The 23,099-nt window shown below is 46.1% G+C and overlaps 1 protein-coding gene across 2 annotated transcripts in view; it reads left to right on the forward strand.

Moving 5' to 3' along the window:
* Positions 1 to 23,099, forward strand: part of LOC134909888 (heat shock factor protein 2-like) — a 333,359-nt gene that overhangs the window by 230,638 nt on the left and 79,622 nt on the right. For both annotated transcript variants that reach the window (XM_063917241.1, XM_063917242.1), the window contains exons 9-10: positions 8,659 to 8,777; positions 16,136 to 16,276. In XM_063917241.1, the coding sequence (XP_063773311.1) occupies positions 8,659 to 8,777; positions 16,136 to 16,276 (260 nt within the window). The remainder of the gene's footprint in view (positions 1 to 8,658; positions 8,778 to 16,135; positions 16,277 to 23,099) is intronic.

A 23,099-nucleotide genomic window follows, 5' to 3' on the forward strand; every position in this document is an offset into this window, starting at 1 on the left:
TACCCGGAACTTCAGGAGATGCTCACGGAAGATCCGTGGCCTCTACCTCTAAGACGGGACCTGCTTCAGCAGGGACCGTGTCTATTCCAAGACTTACCGCGGCTGCGTTTGACGGCATGGCGGTTGAACGCCGAATTCTAAGGGAAAAAGGCATTCCGGAAGAGGTCATCCCTACCCTGGTAAAAGCCAGGAAGGAGGTGACTGCACAACATTATCACCGCATTTGGAGAAAATATGTTGCGTGGTGTGAGGCCAGGGAGGCCCCGACGGAGGAATTTCAACTGGGTCGATTCCTACATTTCCTGCAAACAGGATTGTCTATGGGCCTCAAATTAGGGTCCATTAAGGTTCAAATTTCGGCCCTGTCGATTTTCTTCCAGAAAGAATTGGCTTCAGTTCCTGAAGTCCAGACTTTTGTAAAAGGAGTACTACATATACAGCCCCCGGTTGTGCCCCCAGTGGCTCCGTGGGATCTTAATGTAGTTTTGGATTTTCTCAAATCCCATTGGTTTGAGCCACTCAAATCGGTGGATTTGAAATATCTTACATGGAAAGTAACCATGCTACTGGCCCTGGCTTCAGCCAGGAGAGTGTCAGAATTGGCGGCTTTATCGTATAAAAGCCCATATCTGATTTTCCATTCGGACAAGGCAGAACTGCGGACGCGTCCTCAGTTTCTGCCTAAGGTGGTTTCAGCGTTTCACCTGAACCAGCCTATTGTGGTGCCTGCGGCTACTAGCGATTTGGAGGATTCCAAGTTGCTGGACGTTGTCAGGGCATTGAAAATATATATTTCAAGGACGGCTGGAGTCAGAAAATCTGACTCGCTGTTTATACTGTATGCACCCAACAAGCTGGGTGCTCCTGCTTCTAAGCAGACGATTGCTCGTTGGATTTGTAGCACAATTCAACTTGCACATTCTGTGGCAGGCCTGCCACAGCCTAAATCTATCAAGGCCCATTCCACAAGGAAGGTGGGCTCATCTTGGGCGGCTGCCCGAGGGGTCTCGGCATTACAACTCTGCCGAGCAGCTACGTGGTCGGGGGAGAACACGTTTGTAAAATTCTACAAATTTGATACCCTGGCTAAAGAGGACCTGGAGTTCTCTCATTCGGTGCTGCAGAGTCATCCGCACTCTCCCGCCCGTTTGGGAGCTTTGGTATAATCCCCATGGTCCTGACGGAGTCCCAGCATCCACTAGGACGTCAGAGAAAATAAGATTTTACTTACCGATAAATCTATTTCTCGTAGTCCATAGTGGATGCTGGGTGCCCATCCCAAGTGCGGATTGTCTGCAATACTTGTACATAGTTATTGTTACAAAAAAATCGGGTTGTTATTGTTGTGAGCCGTCTGTTCAGAGGCTCCTACGTTTGTCATACTGTTAACTGGGTTCAGATCACAAGTTGTACGGTGTGATTGGTGTGGCTGGTATGAGTCTTACCCGGGATTCAAAATCCTTCCTTATTGTGTACGCTCGTCCGGGCACAGTATCCTAACTGAGGCTTGGAGGAGGGTCATAGGGGGAGGAGCCAGTGCACACCACCTAGTCCTAAAGCTTTTATTTTTGTGCCCTGTCTCCTGCGGAGCCGCTAATCCCCATGGTCCTGACGGAGTCCCAGCATCCACTACGGACTACGAGAAATAGTTTTATCGGTAAGTAAAATCTTATTTCTCTATCGTCCTAGTGGATGCTGGGGTTCCTGAAAGGACCATGGGGGAATAGCGGCTCCGCAGGAGACAGGGCACAAAAAGTAAAGCTTTAGGATCAGGTGGTGTGCACTGGCTCCTCCCCCTATGACCCTCCTCCAAGCCTCAGTTAGATTTTTGTGCCCGGCCGAGAAGGGTGCAATCTAGGTGGCTCTCCTAAAGAGCTGCTTAGAAAAGTTTAGCTTAGGTTTTTTATTTTACAGTGAGTCCTGCTGGCAACAGGATCACTGCAACGAGGGACTTAGGGGAGAAGAAGTGAACTCACCTGCGTGCAGGATGGATTGGCTTCTTTGGCTACTGGACATTAGCTCCAGAGGGACGATCACAGGTACAGCCTGGATGGTCACCGGAGCCTCGCCGCCGGCCCCCTTGCAGATGCTGAAACAAGAAGAAGGTCCAGAATCGGCGGCATGAAGACTCCTCAGTCTTCTTAAGGTAGCGCACAGCACTGCAGCTGTGCGCCATTTCCTCTCAGCACACTTCACACGGCAGTCACTGAGGGTGCAGGGCGCTGGGAGGGGGGCGCCCTGGGAGGCAATGAAAACCTATTTTTGGCTAAAAATACCTCACATATAGCCTCCGGGGGCTATATGGAGATATTTAACCCCTGCCAGAATCCGTTAAGAGCGGGAGACGAGGCCGCCGAAAAAGGGGCGGGGCCTATCTCCTCAGCACACAGCGCCATTTTCCCTCACAGAAAGGCTGGAGGGAAGGCTCCCAGGCTCTCCCCTGCACTGCACTACAGAAACAGGGTTAAAACAGAGAGGGGGGGCACTAATTTGGCGTTAGAAATATATAAAAAAGATGCTATAAGGGAAAACACTTATATAAGGTTGTCCCTATATAATTATAGCGTTTTTGGTGTGTGCTGGCAAACTCTCCCTCTGTCTCTCCAAAGGGCTAGTAGGTCCTGTCCTCTATCAGAGCATTCCCTGTGTGTGTGCTGTGTGTCGGTACGTGTGTGTCGACATGTATGAGGACGATGTTGGTGAGGAGGCGGAGAAATTGCCTGTAATGGTGATGTCACTCTCTAGGGAGTCGACACCGGAATGGATGGCTTATTTAGGGAATTACGTGATAATGTCAACACGCGGCAAGGTCGGTTGACGACATGAGACGGCCGACAAACAATTAGTACCGGTCCAGACGTCTCAAAAACACCGTCGGGGGTTTTAAAACGCCCGTTTACTTTAGTCGGTCGACACAGACACAGACAGGGACACTGAATCCAGTGTCGACGGTGAATAAACAAACGTATTCCTTATTAGGGCCACACGTTAAGGGCAATGAAGGAGGTGTTACATATTTCTGATACTACAAGTACCACAAAAGAGGGTATTATGTGGGATGTGAAAAAACTACCGTAGTTTTTCCTGAATCAGATAAATTAAATGAAGTGTGTGATGATGCGTGGGTTCCCCCCGATAGAAAATATGGGCGGTATACCCTTTCCCGCCAGAAGTTAGGGCGCGTTGGGAAACACCCCTTAGGGTGGATAAGGCGCTCACACGCTTATCAGAAAAAGTGGCGGTACCGTCTATAGATAGGGCCGTCCTCAAGGAGCCAGCTGACAGGAGGCTGGAAAATATCATAAAAAGTATATACACACATACTGGTGTTATACTGCGACCAGCGATCGCCTCAGCCTGGATGTGCAGAGCTGGGGTGGCTTGGTCGGATTCCCTGACTAAAAATATTGATACCCTTGACAGGGACAGTATTTTATTGACTATAGAGCATTTAAAGGATGCATTTCTATATATGCGAGATGCACAGAGGGATATTTGCACTCTGGCATCAAGAGTAAGTGCGATGTCCATATCTGCCAGAAGATGTTTATGGACACGACAGTGGTCAGGTGATGCAGATTCCAAACGGCACAAAGGTGTATTGCCGTATAAAGGAAGAGGAGTTATTTGGGGTCGGTCCATCGGACCTGGTGGCCACGGCAACTGCTGGAAAATCCACCGTTTTTACCCTAAGTCACATCTCTGCAGAAAAAGACACCGTCTTTTCAGCTTCAGTCCTTTCGTCCCTATAAGAGTCATATCTGCCCAGGGATAGAGGAAAGGGAAGAAGACTGCAGCAGGCAGCCCATTCCCAGGAACAGAAGCGTTCCACCGCTTCTGACAAGCTCTCAGCAGGACGCTGAGACCGTACAGGACCCCTGGATCCTACAAGTAGTATCCCAGGGGTACAGATTGGAATGTCGAGACGTTTCCCCTGCGCAGGCTCCTGAAGTCTGCTTTACCAAGGTCTCCCTCCGACAAGGAGGCAGTATGGGAAACAATTCACGAGCTGTATTCCCAGCAGGTGATAATTAAATTACCCCTCCTACAACAAGAAAAGGGGTATTATTCCACACTATATTGTGGTACTGAAGCCAGAAGGCTAGGTGAGACCTATTCTAAATCTAAAAAAATTTGAACACTTACAAAGGTTCAAATCAAGATGGAGTCACTCAGAGCAGTGATAACGAACCGGGAAGAAGGGGACTATATGGTGTCCCGAGACATCAGGAATGCTTACCTCCATGTCCCAAATTTGCCCTTATCACTAAGGGTACCTCAGGTTCGTGGTACAGAACTGTCACTATCAGTTTCAGACGCTGCCGTTTGGATTGTCCACGGCACCCCGGGTCTTTACCAAGGTAATGGCCGAAATGATGGTTCTTCTTCGAAGAAAAGGCGTCTTAATTATCCCTTACTTGGACGATCTCCTGATAAGGGCAAAGTCCAGGGAACAGTTGGAGGTCGGAGTAGCACTATCTCGGATACTGTTACAACAGCAGGGGTGGATTCTAAATATTCCAAATTCGCAGCTGATCCCGACAATAAGTCTCCTGTGCTTAGGGATGATTCTGGACACAGTCCAGAAAAAGGTGTTTCTCCCGGAAGAGAAAGCCAGGGAGTTATCCGAGCTAGTCAGGAACCTCCTAAAATCAGTGCATCATTGCACAAGGGCCATGGTAAAAAAATGGTGACTTCCTTCGAAGCAATTCCAGTCGGCAGATTTCATGCAAGAACTTTTCAGTGGGATCTGCTGGACAAATGGTCCGGATCGCATCTTCAGATGCATCAGCGGATAACCCTATATCCAAGGACAAGGGTGTCTCTCCTGTGGTGGTTACAGAGTGCTCATCTTCTAGAGGGCCGCAGATTCGGCATTCAGTTTTGGATGTTGGTGACCACGGAGGCCAGCCCGAGAGGCTGGGGAGCAGTCACACAAGGAAAAAATTTCCAGGGAGTGTGATCAAGTCTGGAGACTTTTCTCCACATAAATATAGCTAAGGGTAAATTTATAATGCTCTACGCTTAGCAAGACCTCTGCTTCAAGGTCAGCCGGTATTGATCCAGTGGGATAAAACATCACGGCAGTCGCCCACGTAAATAGACAGGGCGGCACAAGAAGCAGGAGGGCAGTGGCAAAAACTGCAAGGACTTTTCGCTGGGCGGAAAATCATGTGATAGCACTGTCAGCAGTGTTTCATTCCGGGAATGGAAACTGGGAAGCAGACTTCCTCAGTAGGCACGACCTCCACCCGGCAGAGTGGGAACTTCATGGGGAAGTTTTCCACATGATTGTAAACCGTTGGGAATTACCAAAGGTGGACATGATGGCGTCCCGTCTGAACAAAAAACGGGACAGGTATTGCGCCAGGTTAAGAGACCCTCAGGCAATAGCTGTGGACGTTCTGGTAACACCGTGGGTGTACCAGTCGGTGTATGTGTTCCATCCTCTGCTTTTCATACCTAAGGTATTGAGAATTATAAGACGTAGAGGAGTAAGAACTATACTCATGGCTCCGGATTGGCCAAGAAGGACTTGGTACCCGGAACTTCAAGAGATGCTCACAGAGGACTTATGGCCTCTGCCGCTAAGAAGGGACTTGTTTCAGCAAGTACCATGTCTGTTCCAAGACTTACCGCAGCTGCGTTTGACGGCATGGCGGTGGAACGCCGGATCCTAAGGGAAAAGGCATTCAGGAAGAGGTCATTCCTACCCTGGTCAAAGCCAGAAAGGAGGTGACCGCACAACATTATCACCACATGTGGCGAAAATATGTTGCGTGGTGTGAGGCCAGGAAGGCCCCACGAAGAAATTTCAACTCGGTCGATTCCTGCATTTCCTGCAAACAGGGGTGTCTATGGGCCTCAAATTGGGGTCCATTAAGGTTCAAATTTCGGCCCTGTCGATTTTTCTTCCAGAAAGAATTGGCTTCAGTTCCTGAAGTCCAGAAGTTTGTCAAGGGAGTATTGCATATACAACCCCCTTTTGTGCCTCCAGTGGCACTGTGGGATCTCAACGTAGTTCTGGGATTCCTCAAAACACATTGGTTTAAAACCAGTCAAATCTGTGGATTTGAAGCATCTCACATGAAAAGTGAACATGCTCTTGGACCTGGCCTGGACCAGGCGAGTGTAAAATTGGTGGTTTTTTTCTCAAAAAAGCCCATATCTGTTTGTCCATTCGGACAGGGCAGAGCTGCGGACTCGTCCCCAGTTCTCTCCCTAAGGTGGTGTCAGTGTTTCACCTGAACCAGCTTATTGTGGTGTCTTGCGCCTACTAGGGACTTGGAGGACTCCAAGTTGCTAGATGTGGTCAGGGCCCTGAAAATATAGGTTCCAGGACGGCTGGAGTCAGGAAAACTGACTTGCTGTTATCCTGTATGCACCCAACAAACTGGGTGCTCTTGCTTCTAAGCAGACTTTTGCTAGTTGGATGTGTAATACAATTCAGCTTGCACATTCTGTGGCAGGCCTGCCACAGCCAAAATATGTAAATGCCCATTCCACAAGGAAGGTGGGCTCATCTTGGGCGGCTGCCCGAGGGGTCTCGGCTTTACAACTTTGCCGAGCGGCTATTTAGTCAGGGGCAAACACGTTTGTAAAATCCTACAAATTTGATAACCTGGCTAAGGAGGACCTGGAGTTCTCTCATTCGGTGCTGCAGAGTCATCCGCACTCTCCCGCCCGTTTGGGAGCTTTGGTATAATCCCCATGGTCCTTTCAGGAACCCCAGCATCCACTAGGACGATAGAGAAAATAAGAATTTACTTACCGATAATTCAATTTCTCGGAGTCCGTAGTGGATGCTGGGCGCCCATCCCAAGTGCGGATTATCTGCAATACTTGTACATAGTTACAAAAATCGGGTTATTATTGTTGTGAGCCATCTTTCAGAGGCTCCGCTGTTATCATACTGTTAACTGGGTTCAGATCACAGGTTGTACAGTGTGATTGGTGTGGCTGGTATGAGTCTTACCCGGGATTCATAAATCCTTCCTTATTGTGTACGCTCGTCCGGGCACAGTATCCTAACTGAGGCTTGGAGGAGGGTCATAGGGGGAGGAGCCAGTGCACACCACCTGATACTAAAGCTTTACTTTTTGTGCCCTGTCTCCTGCGGAGCCGCTATTCCCCCATGGTCCTTTCAGGAACCCCAGCATCCACTACGGACTCCGAGAAATAGAATTATCGGTAAGTAAATTCTTATTTTTTTGTGCTTACCGGTTAAATCCTTTTGTCTGATTACGTGGGGAACATTTGAAGCCCTCACTAGCTCTCCCATCAGTTAATGGGGGCCTGGTTGCCTTGCACCCACTATTCTTGTGTGCGTGTGTTTGTGCCTGTCTCCTCCTCCTCTTTCACCTCTTCTGTCATTTAGCTTGGTTAGTGTAAACTGTCTTTCAGGGGGTGGGGTATAGAGGGGAAGGAGCTTGTACTGTGAAGTCTTTTTTAAGTAATTAGTGCCCACAATCCTCTTGCACCTGTTAGATCTCATTGTCTCCAGGTTTCTCCATATCATTGGAGAAAGGATTTAACAAAAATCCTGTTATCGCAACTGCAAATATTTAAACTTTGGTATGGCGATACTAGATAAGTGTACTTTAAAAAAAAAAAGAGAGAAATAGACAACCAGTCAGCACTAAATTTAGAATGGGCCAATGGAAAGTTAACAACTTTGGCCATTTCGGAGGACAAGATCTATTGCAAACTGAAAAACGTTTCACCAAGGGACTGTGTGACGCTGTGTGCATGCACACTGCATCTATTCACCGGCTGTCAGTGCTAAATCGCAATTCTTCCCACTCGCTGGACACTGTGGCTGTGTCAGCAGTTGCATCCTATTCAATTGTCACTTAAATGTTTAAGCAAAGTGTCAAATCACAAGACAGCCATAACTCAAAGACTTCTGGATAGCATAGCTGACATAATATCAAAAGAAAAAAATTCTACTTCTGCCCACATCAATGAAAACTGTTTCACGGACCATATTGTAGTATGAGACTGAGGGAGATATTCAATTTGCCCCGAAGAGACATCGGGAGCAAAAACCCCAGATGTTTCTTCGGGTGCTGCGGTCGGGCTATTCAATTAGCTCGGCCGGTAACGAGTGCAGTTACACCCGTAAACACACAGGTTCAGTGAAACCTGTGTGTTTTCGGGTGAAATAGCCCCCTTTTCGGGTATTTTGCTTCGCCTGCTTCCAATCCCCGATATGTCGTGGCACGAGCGTACTTATCTGGGCTAATTAGATAGCCCCCGGCGGCGTCACATTATACCCGCAATCGTCGCGGGCAAATTTAATATTCCCCTGAGGGTTTTAAAAAGCCAGGAAACTTCCTTCCTCACTAGGAACACAGTGCAAGTAACAGTGAGTGGTTAGATTCCACACAGACTCGAGGCAAATACATTAAAGAGAACTAGAGATCCAGTGCCTTATCTAATTACTGCTTATTGATGGGAAGAATATACAACAAAACTTTGTCCAGAATGCAGAGGAATAATTATAATGAAAACATGTTACACAGAGGATGGTATTTAAAATATGATGATGAAACATGATTAAAAAAATATATATATCATGTTTGATATATGTATGCTTTTCTTGTTAATTTTTTTTTTTGCTTTGTACATTTATTATATGTAATGTTCAATATGTAGGCATTTGACAACGGTTGGTCCACTGACAGGAATTCCAGCAGAGGTATCAAAAGAACTGTGAAAGAAGATATAGACAGCTCTGCAGAGGAGCCCAATGACCATTTGTTAAGTATTTCTTTGTAAGTTAATCACTTTGTTTACTTTACAAATATATAAATTACATTATGAAAAAAGTGGATGCTCACATATTTATATTCTCTCCTCTGGAACAAAGGTGAGATAAATTACTAATGGGTTTAAGCTACACCCAATAGGAAGTATGGCATTTAGAAATCATTCTTCCGAATGTGCTGATAAAAAAATAAAAAAAAGGAATTTCTCTTACGTCCTAGAGGATGCTGGGGACTCCGTAAGGACCATGGGGTATAGATGGGCTCCGCAGGAGACAAGGGCACTGTAAAGACATTAGAATGGGTGTGCACTGGCTCCTCCCTCTATGCCCCTCCTCCAGACCTCGGTTAGATCCTGTGCCCAGAGGCGACTGGATGCACTGCAGGGGAGCTCTCCTGAGCTTCTCTGAAAAATACTTTTTGTTAGGTTTTTTATTTTCAGGGAACACTGCTGGCAACAGGCTTCCTGCATCGTGGGACTGAGGAGAGAGAAGCAGACCTACTTAAATGATAGGCTCTGCTTCTTAGGCTACTGGACACCATTAGCTCCAGAGGGAGTCGGAACGCAGGTCTCACCCTCGCCGTTCGTCCCGGAGCCGCGCCGCCGTCCTCCTCGCAGAGCCGGAAGATAGAAGCCGGGTGAGTATAAGAAGAAAGAAGACTTCAAAGGCGGCAGAAGACTTCAGATCTTCTATGAGGTAACGCTGCGCGCCATTGCTCCCACACACTGCAGGCACTGATGGGTGCAGGGCGCAGGGGGGGTGCCCTGGGCAGCAATAAACCTCTAGGACTGGCTCATATGAATATATAGGCTGCTGAGGCAGTATATTTTATAATCCCCCGCCAGTATAAATACATTTGAGCAGGACCGAAGCTCGCCGCTGAGGGGGGCGGAGCATGATCTCACAGCACTAACCAGCGCCATTTTCTCCACAGCACACTGCAGAAGCTGGCTCCCCGGACTCTCCCCTGCTGAACACGGTGACAGAGGGCAAAAAAGAGGGGGGGGGGGGGGCACTTGTAAGGCGCATTGAGTGTATAGATTTATCTATATGATTATATAAAAGCGCTGTTTATCTGGGAATTTTGTTTCCAGTGTTATTGGCGCTGGGTGTGTGCTAGCATATTCTCTCTCTGTCTCTCCAAAGGGCCTTATTGGGGGAACTGTCTCTCTCTATATATATATATATATATATATATATATATATATATATATATATATTTATAGATAGATAGATAGATAGATAGAATCCCTGTGTGTGTGTGGGGTGTCGGTACGCCTGTGTCGGCATGTCTGAGGCGGAAGGCTTTTCTAGAGAGGAGGTGGAGCAGATGATTGTGGTGTCTTCGTCGGCAACGCCAACACCTGATTGGTTGGATATGTGGAATGTTTTAAATGCAAATGTGACCTTGTTACATAAGAGATTGGACAAAGCAGAGTCCAGGGATAATACGGGGAGTCAATCAATGTCACAGGGCCCTACAGGGTCTCAAAAACATCCCCTATCCCAAATAGCAGACACTGATACCGACACGGATTTAGACTCCAGTGTCGACTACGATAATGCAAGGCTACACCCAAGGGTGGCCAAAAGTATTCATTATATGATTATTGCAATAAAAGATGTTTTGCATATTACAGATGACCCCTCTGTCCCTGACACGAGGGTACACATGTTTAAGGAAAAGAAACCTGAGGTAACCTTTCCCCCATCTCATGAGCTGAACGCGTTATTTGAAAAAGCTTGGGAAACTGCAGATTCCCAAAAGAGTTCTTATGGCGTATCCTTTCCCGGCACAGGACAGGGTACGGTGGGAATCCTCGCCCAGGGTGGACAAAGCTTTGACGCGCTTATCCAAAAAGGTGGCGCTACCGTCCCCAGACACGGCAGCTCTGAAAGATCCTGCTGATCGCAGACTGGAAACGACTTTAAAATCAATTTATACACATACTGGTGCTTTACTCAGACCGGCTAAAGCATCGGCTTGGGTCTGTAGCGCGGTAGCAGCTTGGACAGATACCTTGTCAGCTGATATTGATACCCTAGGTAGGGATACCATTTTGTTGACCTTAGGTCACATCAAAGACGCAGTCTTATATATGAGAGACGCTCCAAGAGACGTCGGACTACTAGGTTCAAGGGCCAACGCGATGGCGGGCTAGGCGAGCAATGTGGACCCGCCAATGGACGGGTGATGCCGACTCAAAGACGCATATGGAAGTTTTACCTTACAAGGGTGAGGTTTTATTTGGGGAAGGTCTCGCGGACCTGGTTTCCACAGCTACCGCGGGTAAATCTACCTTTTTGCCTTATGTTCCCCCACAGTAAAAGAAAACTCCACAGTATCAGATGCAGTCCTTTCGGTCGCATAAGTCCAGAAGAGGTCGGGGCTCTTCCTTCCTCGCCAGAGGTAAGGGTAGAGGGAAAAGAATGCCTGCTGCAGCCAGTTACCAGGAACAGAAGTCCTCACCGGCTTCTACTAAATCCACCGCATGACGCTGGGGCTCCACTGAGGGAGGCCGCACCGGTGAGGGCACATCTTCGACTCTTCAGCCACGTCTGGGTTCAGTCGGACGTGGATCCTTGGGCGATGGAAATTGTATCCCAGGGTTACAAGCTGGAATTCGAAGAAGTGCCTCCTCGTCGATTCTTCAAATCGGCTTTACCAGCTTCTCCCCCAGAGAGGGAGATAATTTTAGCTGCAATTCAAAAGCTGTGTCAACAGCAAGTGATTATCAAGGTTCCCCTAACACAACAGGGGAAAGGGTACTATTCAACTCTATTTGTGGTCCCGAAACCGGATGGCTCGGTCAGACCCATTCTAAATCTAAAATCCCTGAACGTGTTCTTAAAAAGGTTCAAGTTCAAGATGGAATCGCTCAGGGCAGTCATCTCCAGCCTGGAAGGGGGGGATTTTATGGTGTCACTGGACATAAAGGATGCAAACCTTCACGTCCCCATATATCCTCCTCATCAGGCATACCTGAGATTCGCTGTACAGGACATTACCAGTTTCAGACGTTGCCGTTTGGGCTTTCCACGGCCCCGAGGGTGTTCACCAAGGTAATGGTGGAAATGATGGTGCTCCTACACAGGCAAGGAGTCACAATTATCCCGTACTTGGACGATCTCCTGATAAAAAAGCGAGATCAAAGGAACAGTTGCAGAAAAGCGTATCGGTCTCCCTGGGAGTGCTACAGCAACATGGATGGATTCCAAATAAACCAAAGTCGCAGTTGGTTCCAACGACTCGGCTGTCTTTCTTAGGCATGATTCTGGACATAGAACAAAAGAGGGTTTTTCTCTCGAGGGGAAAAATCCCAGGAACTCCAGAACATGGTAAAAGACCTGTTAAAACCGAAAAGAGTGTCCGTCCATCAATGCACTTGAGTACTGGGGAAAATGGTGGCGACCTACGAGGCCATCCCCTTCGGCAGGTTTCATGCAAGGACGTTTCAGTGGGTCCTTCTGGACAAGTGGTCCGGGTCCCACCTTCAAATACATCAGAAAATAACTCTGTCCCCCACGGCCAGGGTGTCTCTCCTGTGGTGGCTCCAGAGTGCTCACCTTCTAGAGGGTCGCAGGTTCGGCATTCAGGACTGGATTCTGGTAACCACGGACGCGTGGGGAGCAGTCACACAAGGAAGGAATTTTCAGGGACTGTGGTCAAGCCAGGAGGCTTGTCTACACATCAACATACTGGAATTGAGGGCCATATACAACGGCCTACGACAAGCGGAGAATATTCTTCACGACCTACCGGTTCTGATTCAATCAGACAACGTCACAGCTGTGGCTCATGTAAACTGCCAAGGCGGGACAAGGAGCAGAGTGGCAATGGCGGAAGCCACCAGGATTCGGCGCTTGGCAGGAAATCACGTAAGCGCTCTGTCAGCGGTATTCATTCCGGGAGTGGACAACTGGGAAGCAGACTTCCTCAGCAGACACGATCTCCATCCAGGAGAGTGGGGACTTCATCAAGAAGTTTTTGCAGAGATATCAAGTCTTTGGGGACTTCCTCAAATAGACATGATGGCGTCTCGCCTCAACAAGAAGCTTCGGAGGTATTGTGCCAGGTCAAGGGACCCTCAGGCAGTAGCGGTGGACGCTTTCGTGACACCATGGGTGTTTCAGTCGGTCTATGTGTTCCCTCCTCTTCCTCTCATCTCAAAGATACTGAGAATCGTAAGACGAAAAAGAGTGCAGACAATACTCATTGTTCCAGATTGGCCTCGAAGGGCCTGGTATTCAGATCTTCAGGAGCTGCTCACAGAAGATCCATGGCCTCTTCCTCTCAGGGAGGACCTGTTGCAGCAGGGGCCCTGCGTGTTTCAAGACTTACCGTGGTTACGTTTGACGGCATGGCTGTTGAACACCAAATCCTAGCTGGGAAGGGTATCCCGGAAGAAGTCATCTCTACTCTGATAAAGGCTAGGAAGGAGGTGACGGCGAAACATTATCACCGTATCTGGAGGAAGTATGTTTCTTGGTGTGAAGCCAAGAATGCTCCTACGGAAGACTTCCACTTGGGCCGGTTTCTCCACTTTCTACAGACTGGAGTGGATATGGGCCTAAAGTTAGGCTCCATTAAGGTACAGATTTCGGCCCTTTCTATATTCTTCCAGAAAGAATTGGCTTCTCTCCCAGAAGTCCAGACTTTTGTAAAGGGAGTGCTGCACATCCAGCCTCCTTTTGTGCCCCCAGTGGCACCATGGGACCTTAACGTGGTGTTACAGTTCCTAAAATCTCACTGGTTTGAGCCTCTTCAAACTGTTGAGTTAAAATTTCTCACTTGGAAGGTGGTCATGTTGTTGGCCTTGGCATCTGCAAGGCGGGTGTCCGAATTGGCGGCCTTGTCTCATAAGAGCCCCTATCTCATTTTCCATGTGGACAGAGCAGAGTTGAGGACTCGTAATCAATTTTTGCCTAAGGTGGTGTCATCGTTTCATATGAACCAACCTATTGTGGTGCCTGTGGCTACAGGAGACTTGGAGGATTCCAAATCCCTTGATGTAGTCAGGGCCTTAAAAATTTACGTAGCCAGGACGACTCGAATTAGGAAAACAGAAGCTCTGTTTGTCCTGTATGCAGCCAACAAGGTTGGCGCTCCTGCTTCTAAGCAGACTATTGCTCGCTGGATCTGTAACACGATCCAGCAGGCTCATTTTACGACTGGATTGCTGGTACCAAATTCGGTAAAGGCCCATTCCACTAGGAAGGTGTGCTCTTCTTGGGCGGCTGCCCGAGGCGTCTCTGCTTTACAGCTTTGCCGAGCAGCTACTTGGTCGGGTTCAAACACTTTTGCAAAATTCTACAAGTTTGATACCCTGGCTGATGAGAACCTCATGTTTGCTCAATCGGTGCTGCAGAGTCATCCGCACTCTCCCGCCCGGTTTGGAGCTTTGGTATAATCCCCATGGTCCTTACGGAGTCCCCAGCATCCTCTAGGACGTAAGAGAAAATAAGATTTTAAACCTACCGGTAAATCTTTTTCTCCTAGTCCGTAGAGGATGCTGGGCGCCCGTCCCAGTGCGGACATATTTCTGCATGACTTGTATATTGTTGTTGCTTACATAAGGGTTATGTTACAGTTAAGATCAGTCGTTGGCTGATACGGTTTTGTTCATACTGTTAACTGGTTGCGTATATTCCAGGTTATACGGTGTGAATGGTGTGGGCTGGTATGAATCTTGCCCTTAGATTACCAAAATCCTTTCCTCGTACTGTCCGTTTCCTCTGGGCACAGTTTCTCTAACTGAGGTCTGGAGGAGGGGCATAGAGGGAGGAGCAAGTGCACACCATGCTAGAAAGTTCTTTTAGGTGCCCATGTCTCCTGCGGAGCCCGTCTATACCCCATGGTCCTTAAGGAGTCCCCAGCATCCTCTACGGACTAGGAGAAAAAGATTTACCGGTAGGTTTAAAATCTTATTTTTACACCTTGACAAAACCATATTGCAGACTTAGGGGGCCATTCCGAGTTGATCGCTCGCTAGCAGTTTTTAGCCGCCATGCAAACGCATTGTCGCAGCCTACTGGGGAGTGTATTTTAGCTTTGCAGAAGTGCGAATGCTTGGGCAGCAGAGCGCCTACAAAATGGTTTTGTGCAAAACAAGAGTAACCCTGTAGTTACTCTTTGTGTGCGTTGATTCTGATGACGGAGGGACTGCTTTTTACATCACACACCCTCCCAGCGAACGCCCTGCGTTTTTTCTGCCACGCCTGCGTTTTTCTAAGCACTCCCTTAAAACGGTCAGTTGACACCCAGAAACGCCCACTTTCTGTCAATCTCCTTGCGGCCGACTGCGATTGGAATCGTCGCTAGAACCAGTTCAAAACCACAATGGACTTTGTACCCGTACGACGCGCGTGCGCATTGCGTTGCATACGCATGTGCAGATTAGCCGGTTTTTTTCACTGTTTGCTACACAGCAATCAACTCTGAATCACCCCCTTAAACAAGCAAGTTACTTGCACCTGGACCAACCATGTTGCAATGCTAGGGCTGATATACATAATAGATTTTTTTATTTTTTTTTATCGTGTGTTCAGTCCACAAATGCTGGATAGCTTTATGTTTACACTGCAATTTAGATGTGCGTATGGACATGCCCCTCCCAAATATGAATCTTTCTGCACATGTTTAAATCTCCCCCACCTACAGTGTAAAGGGGGGTACACACGGAGCGACGTTCACTTAATTTCTAAGCAATCTGACTAGATTGCTTAGAAATTAAGAACACATCGCTCCGTGTATAGGGGTGCCGGCGACAGGCACAATCTAGTACATCGCTCATTTCACCGCTGGGTGAAATGAGCGCCCCCTCCTCCTCGCTCAGCACACATCTCACTGTGCTCAGCGGGGGAGAGATGTGTGCTGAGCGGTCTGTGATAGATCGCTCAGCACACATCACAGCACACATCTCAGGGAAAATCTCCTCGTCTGTACTAGGCTTAACAGAGAGATTAGATTTGGGAGGGCTTGTCCTAGCTCAAGTCTAAATTGCATTCTAAAGCTGTTCAGCATTTACAGGCTACATGCAAAAGCATCCACTATTCACACGCCATGCAAAATAGAAAAGTATTTGCATTGTGCATTGCAGCATTGATTTCCCAGATGCAATGTTGCTTTTTCTTTTTTTCTTTTCAATTTGAATGATCTTCCAGTATCAGTTACCCATAAGTAAAATATTGGGTGTTTTTTCTGTACAGTATACTAATATATATTGAAATGCAAAATAAAAATAAAACTGGTTGTTCATTTTAAAGGAATTACATATGTATAATTCTGACAACTTTTTGGTAGGGTTTTTGATTTATTATATTTTGTTTAGAGCTTTGTTGAAACACTATTTTGTTTAACTACAGTCATAGATCTCAGGAATATGACAAATATCAGACGGATGACTCTGACCCCTCAGACGTACACTCCTGTCAGAGTGATGAGATGGCTAATGAAGAAGATTACTCTTCTAACCACAGCAATTCATTTGCAAAGATAGCGGAAAAGTAAGTAATGAGATGACGTTTCAAATGACCTTGTGTTCACACATTGATTACCATTATAGTTTAAACAACATATTATTTTTTAATGTTTGCTAACAAAGTGATGGAAATCACAATTCAACAATCTGAGGAAGCAAGAAACAACCTCCTTGAACAGCCTGAAACTGGGCTTCTCATCTCAGTGCTTTGGACAGTGTAACTTGCACAATGTTTACCAAAATATTTCTTACTGTTTTTGAGGCTTTATACTAAAAATCCTTTAGCACACATGAAATACTGGGTATAGAACCTTAGCTCACTAGGTAACCAAGCATAATATTACGGTTCATTGATCACACAGGCGAGGTAACTGGGAAGATACAACTGTATCTTTATTATATCATAAAGTAGAAATACAATAAACTAAAACACATTAAATGGTACAGTATGTAACATTCGCCATGTTAATCGCCAAGCCCCAGGTTCAGATATTACCCACTCTGTGGTCCATTAAAGAGGCACACCCCACACATTGCAGTCCTGACTGATATCAGTCAAAGCAGTCCTCTTCAGTGTGCCCATCCAAAGACAAATCTCTAAGGTGCATTTTTCTGCCGTAGAGTGAGGGAGTACCTATTCCAGCAGCCTTACAACTCCAAATCCTAGATTTCTTTTCACTTTAGAAAGCTGGAATACCATCCAGCTGAAAGGAGACAAAAAGCATCTCTCCACTATATTCTGGTAGGAGCCTAAATGACACACTCCAGAAGATGTTACATAGTATTCAGCTCCCAACCACCACCTATTCTGTTCTTTTAAAACCTATCAGTTCCCACTGTGTTGGTATACTTCCCTGTACAGGTAAGTTATTAGTATGTTCCCTGGTATTGGGTATCCATGCAGAAGGTTTGTATGTAATGCACAAGTATTCTGTCCACCTCCACCTTACAACAGTTCCTATTTATCTGCAAACTGGAAAAGAAAAACCTTGTAACTACCTAGTGCTAGGTGTCAAAAGATGATGAAATAAGTATATAAAAAATATTTTTAATAAAAGTAACACTGGTTAAAATATATTAACATGAAATGCAAATTATGCAACAATGCAGACAGGAGAAAGTCATACCGGTACAGGTATGACAGGATAGTCCCGAAACGCGTCGGCGTTGCCCTGCTGTGTATTCATCATCTACGGACGTTTGAACTTTTCATCACGGTCGGTGGGAAAAATCTTTGGAGCCAAAAACAGGGTATTTTCCCGGGATACTCTGTTTTACCTCAACACCTGTGGCTCCATACACCCCTACCGGTATGACTTTCTCCTGTCTGCATTGTTGCATAATTTGCATTTCATGTTAATATATTTTAACCAGTGTTACTTTTATTAAAAATATTTTTTATATACTTATTTCATCATCTTTTGACACCTAGCACTAGGTAGGTACAAGGTTTTTTTGACGCCCAAAAGGGGGAGTTAAATCTTTTCCAGTTTGCATTTTCCTTTTGAGTCTAATAGGGGACTCAAACCCCCCCCCCAGGCCAGCTTACCAAAAACCAATACAGCGCCCTACTACTCCCACCCTTCTCCTTAGTTCCTATTTATCTGTCCATTACTTTTCTCTTACGTCCTAGAGGATGCTGGGGACTCCGTAAGGACCATGGGGTATACATGGGCTCCGCAGGAGACATGGGCACCTAAAAGAACTTTCTAGTATGGTGTGCACTGGCTCCTCCCTCTATGCCCCTCCACCAGACCTCAGTTAGATCTTGTGCCCAGAGGAGATAGGGTGCATTACAGGGAGCTCTCCTGAGTTTTCTATAAAAATAATTTTGTTAGGTTTTTTATTTTCAGGGAGCTCTGCTGGCAACAGACTCCCTGCATCGTAGGACTGAGGGGAGAGAAGCAGACCCACTTCTTAAGAGTCAAGGGCTCTGCTTCTTAGGCTACTGGACACCATTAGCCCCAGAGGGAGTTGGAACACAGGTCTCTACCCTGGGGTTCGTCCCGGAGCCGCGCCGCCATCCTCCTCACAGATGCCAGAAAAAGAAGCCGGGTGAGTATGTCAGACATAAGAAGACATCAGGCGGCAGAAGACTTCAGATCTTCATGAGGTAAGCGCGCAGCAGGAAGCTGCGCGCCATTGCTCCCACACTTACACACACACATGGCACTGATGGGTGCAGGGCGCACGGGGGGCGCCCTGGGCAGCAATAAACCTCGTTTTAGGCAAAAAAGTATGTAGTTAGGCTGCGGAGGCAGTAAACTACGGATCCCCGACATTTTTTTTAAAATTCACGAGTGGGACTGAAGCCCGCCGCGCGAGGGGGCGGAGCTTGATCCCTCAGCACTAACCAGCGCCATTTTCTCCACAGAGGCTGCAGAGAACGCTGGTTCCCCGGACTCTCCCCTGCTGGGCATCAGAGGGCTGAAAAAAAGAGAGGGGGGCACATAATTAAGGCGCAGTGAGTGGGTAAATCTATATACATTTATATATATAAAAGCGCTATCTGGGTTTTTTTCCCCCCTGGGTCAGTTGGCGCTGGTGTGTGCTGGCATACTCTCTCTCTGTCTCTCCAAAGGGCCTTCTTTAGGGAATTGTCCTCTTATAGTTATATCCCAGTGTGTGTGGGGTGTCGGTACGTGTGTCGGCATGTCTGAAACGGAAGGCTTATCCAAGGAGGAGGTGGAACAGATGAGTGGTGTGTCTCAGTCGGCGGTGCCGACTCAGGATTGGATGGATATGTGGCATATGTTAAATGCTAGTGTAGCTTCACTGCATAAAAGACTGGACAAAGCAGAGTCCAGTGCGTCGGCAGGTAATCAATCTACGGATCATACCGACTCACAGGACCCGTCGGGGGGGGTCTCCGAAACGTCCCTTCTCACAAATAAGGGACACAGATACCGACACGGACTCTGATTCCAGTGTCGACTATGATGAAGCAAGATTGCACCCCAGGGTGACAAAAAGTATTCAGTGCATGATTATTGCAATAAAAGATGTGTTACATATCACTGATGAGCCCTCGGTGCCCGACACGAGGATACACATGTTTAAGGGAAAGAAACAAGTTATAAACTTTCCTCCTTCCCATGAAATTAATGAGTTATGTGAAAAAGCATGGGAAACTCCAGATAAGAAACTGCAGATTCCCAAAAGGGTTCTTATGGCGTACCCTTTCCCTACACAGGACAGGGTACGTTGGGAATCCTCTCCCACAGTGGACAAAGCCTTAACACGCCTTTCCAAGAAGGTGGCGCTACCGTCCCCTGACACAGCGGCCCTCAAGGATCCTGCGGACCGCAGGCAAGAGACTACACTAAAGTCTATCTACACTCATACTGGTACTTTGCTTAGACCGGCAATTGCGTCGGCATGGGTATGTAGTGCAGTAGCAGCTTGGACGGATACACTGTCAGCTGACCTTGATACCCTAGATAGGGATACAATTTTGTTAACATTAGCTCATATTAAGGACGCAGTCTTATATATGAGGGACGCTCAAAGAGACATTGGTTTACTGGGTTCAAGAGCCAATGCTATGGCTATTTCGGCAAGAAGAGCCTTATGGATCCGCCAATGGACGGGGATGCAGACTCAAAAAGGCATATGGAGGTTTTACCTTACAAAGGTGATGTATTGTTTGGGGACGGCCTCGCGGACCTGATCTCTACAGCTACCGCGGGTAAGTCGACCTTTTTACCTTTTGTTCCCCAACAGCAAAAGAAACCCCCTCAATATCAGATGCAGTCCTTTCGGTCGCATAGATCCAGAAGAGGTCGGGGCTCCTCTTTCCTCGCCAGAGGTAAGGGTAGAGGCAAGAGGACACCTGCGGCTGGTTCCCAAGAGCAGAAGTCCTCCCCGGCTTCCGCTAAGTCTAGCGCATGACGCTGGGGCTCCCCTGCGGGAGTCCGCACAGGTGGGGGCACGTCTTCGACTATTCAGCCAAGTCTGAGTTCAGTCAGACGTGGACCCTTGGGTGATAGAAATAGTCTCCCAGGGCTACAAGCTGGAATTCAAAGAGGTGCCCCCACGCCGATTTTTCAAGTCGGCCTTACCAGCTTCTACCCCAGAGCGGGAAGTAGTGCTAGCTGCAATTCAAATGCTGTGTCAACAGCGAGTGATTATCAGGGTTCCCCTGAGCCAACAGGGAAAAGGGTATTATTCAACCCTATTTGTGGTTCCGAAGCCGGATGGTTCGGTAAGGCCCATTTTAAACCTAAAATCCCTGAACCTCTCCTTCCATCTATTGAAACAGTTATTGACGAACCTAGATCTAACAAAAATAATAATAAAAATAAAAATACTAACAGTGATAATAAAACTCAAAAAACTAATCAATATAATCTGGCTTTCAAATCAAAATTCAATGTAAAAGCAAATAAAATCTCTTGTATAATTAAACGTAACTACAAATTATTGTTGACTGATCCGATATTAAGTACTACTCTCCCTGCAAATCCCACGATTATTTTTAAAAAAGCTAAAAATCTTAGGAACATACTAGCTCCAAGTTTCTTTAAGAGATCTCGTGAAAATACTGAAATGAGTGAACAAACCCACATTAGTGGGCCCAAAAGTTGTGTTTTTTTTTAGATGTAACCACAATAGATGTACTACATGTACTCATGTGGTTAATAAAATCAAACATATCTCTCCGTCTGGTTCAAAAACATAATTTAAGATACAATCTTTTATTAATTGCAGTACACACTTTGTAGTTTATCTACTACGCTGTTCGTGTCAGATGTACTATGTAGGGCGAACCACTATGGCACTGAAGCTACGTTTTATGGAACCCAGGAGGAATATCCTTAAGGGATATATGAACCATAGCGTTTCACGTCACTATGCAGAAACCCATGCTAGTAATCCTGCTTGCCTCCAACCAATTGGTCTTGAACAGATTAAGATTACCCCTAGAGGTGGAGATAGATTTAGAACTTTATGTCGTCAGGAAGCTGCATGGATTTGGAAATTACAAACTTTGAAACCTCAAGGGTTGAATGAAACCATAGATCTTGAATTTATTTAGCCATCATATATAGCTGTTTTAGCTATTTACTCAATCTTATTTCTCCCACTGAAGTATAGTATTATATATTGAGATTGGTCCCCAGATCCTCCTTCCCTTATTTTTCGTTGTTTTCATTTTTTATTGTCATCCAGAATGTCTATGGAGTGGTTCTGTTGGGTTTGCGACCATGACTGCGAGCGGACCTGGCGTTGCCCCTATATTGCTAGTGACACGCCAGATTTCTATTCTGCACGTCAGTCTGGCCGCTAACCCACATAATCACTCCTATTTTCAGGCAGGGACTATAGGAATGAATATAATAGATATGCTAATATCATGAAGGTACAAGTATCTTAAAATAAAAATATATATACATTTCTTTCTTTGTATATATATATTAATTTTCTTTGCAGTTTATATTGTCCCATGTTATATTAATTTTTGAGTGCATTAAGATAACATTATGAAGGGATGTGATATGTAGATATGTTTTTATGTATGGTTTATCTATGATAAATTACCTATAATGAAGGCTGATAAACCAAGAATAAAATCAAGATCTAATAAATTTAATGTCTACCACAATTATGCTATCACTAGTACTGAGCACTTAACCCACCATATGTGCACATACGTTTATATATTCCTTTCCCTCACTTAGGTGTCGGAGATTATTAAATTATAAGTATGCTGCTGCTAGAAGGACTTTTTAGTATAGCTGAAACCCTATGGGATTTATAGTGATTCTGTCCGCATAACAGAAAAGGTTTTTTTATATATGTTTTTTTATGGTAAACTAACACTCTTATGATTTAATTTAATTACTTATAAATGTCTTTTAAATTGACCACGTTTAATGAAAAACTCTGTGACACTTCTATCTGTGTATGAAGGCTAAGATTCTAATGCACCTGTTGAGCCTCCATACACACCTGTTCCTAATGATTATAATGGGACAAGGTATAAAAGAACTAAAAAAGTGCTCAGAGAAGAACACTCTGCCTCTTGAAGAAGCCGCCTGGGGTGCGGAGAAACGCGTTGAGGGTACAGAAGAAAGGGACACCTTTGACCATTAACGTGTCCCAAGGAGTGAAATACACGTTGCCATCGGCTGCTTGTCACAAGTTGCCGGTGAGCTACTCGGCCTGCGATTTAAATATCTCACGTTAACCTCCCCTGTACTTGGAACACTGCAATACTCTGCCCGGCTGGGCACTGCTCATTTGAGCTAGGGGATCTGCACGGCGATCCGGCGCACTCACACTGTGCCACACTGAAGGGAACGGTTCTTACCTGAACGTACCGCAGACGGATGTCTCACCCATGCACAGGGTGATAACAAGCGGCTTTCAACTACCTATCCCGTGCAGTAAGAGATTACAACGTCTCAGTGAGTAACAGCAACCGGTTGGTTTTATTATTTGCTCCATGGAAACAGCTATCTAAATTTGGACACCTCTATATGGTCATAGACACTTATCACATCATTTGGAGGATATATTCCCATTTGAACTGTTAGATATGGAATTAATGTGAGAGACTAATTCTATCCAACAGAGAGTGGCTCTCTCCCATATTTCAGCGTCCCTTTCACACACTAATACACCATATGTTTGTATTTATAGAGGCTTATAATACCTCAGTTATATGTTTTGGGAATTGTTGTGGTCTTTTAGTAAGTCTGTTATTGTTTTTATGTTAATAAATTGTTTTTTATCTACATCATTGGTATTGTGCGCCGACCTGGTGATTTGTTTTAGTTGTTCTATTTTAAGGAGGCCGGCTACCTCCTTACCAGGTGGCTGCCATTATCAGTGTTATATATGCA

The sequence above is a fragment of the Pseudophryne corroboree genome, chromosome 4 (assembly GCF_028390025.1).
Source record: "Pseudophryne corroboree isolate aPseCor3 chromosome 4, aPseCor3.hap2, whole genome shotgun sequence".
NCBI classification, from domain to species: Eukaryota; Metazoa; Chordata; class Amphibia; order Anura; family Myobatrachidae; genus Pseudophryne; species Pseudophryne corroboree.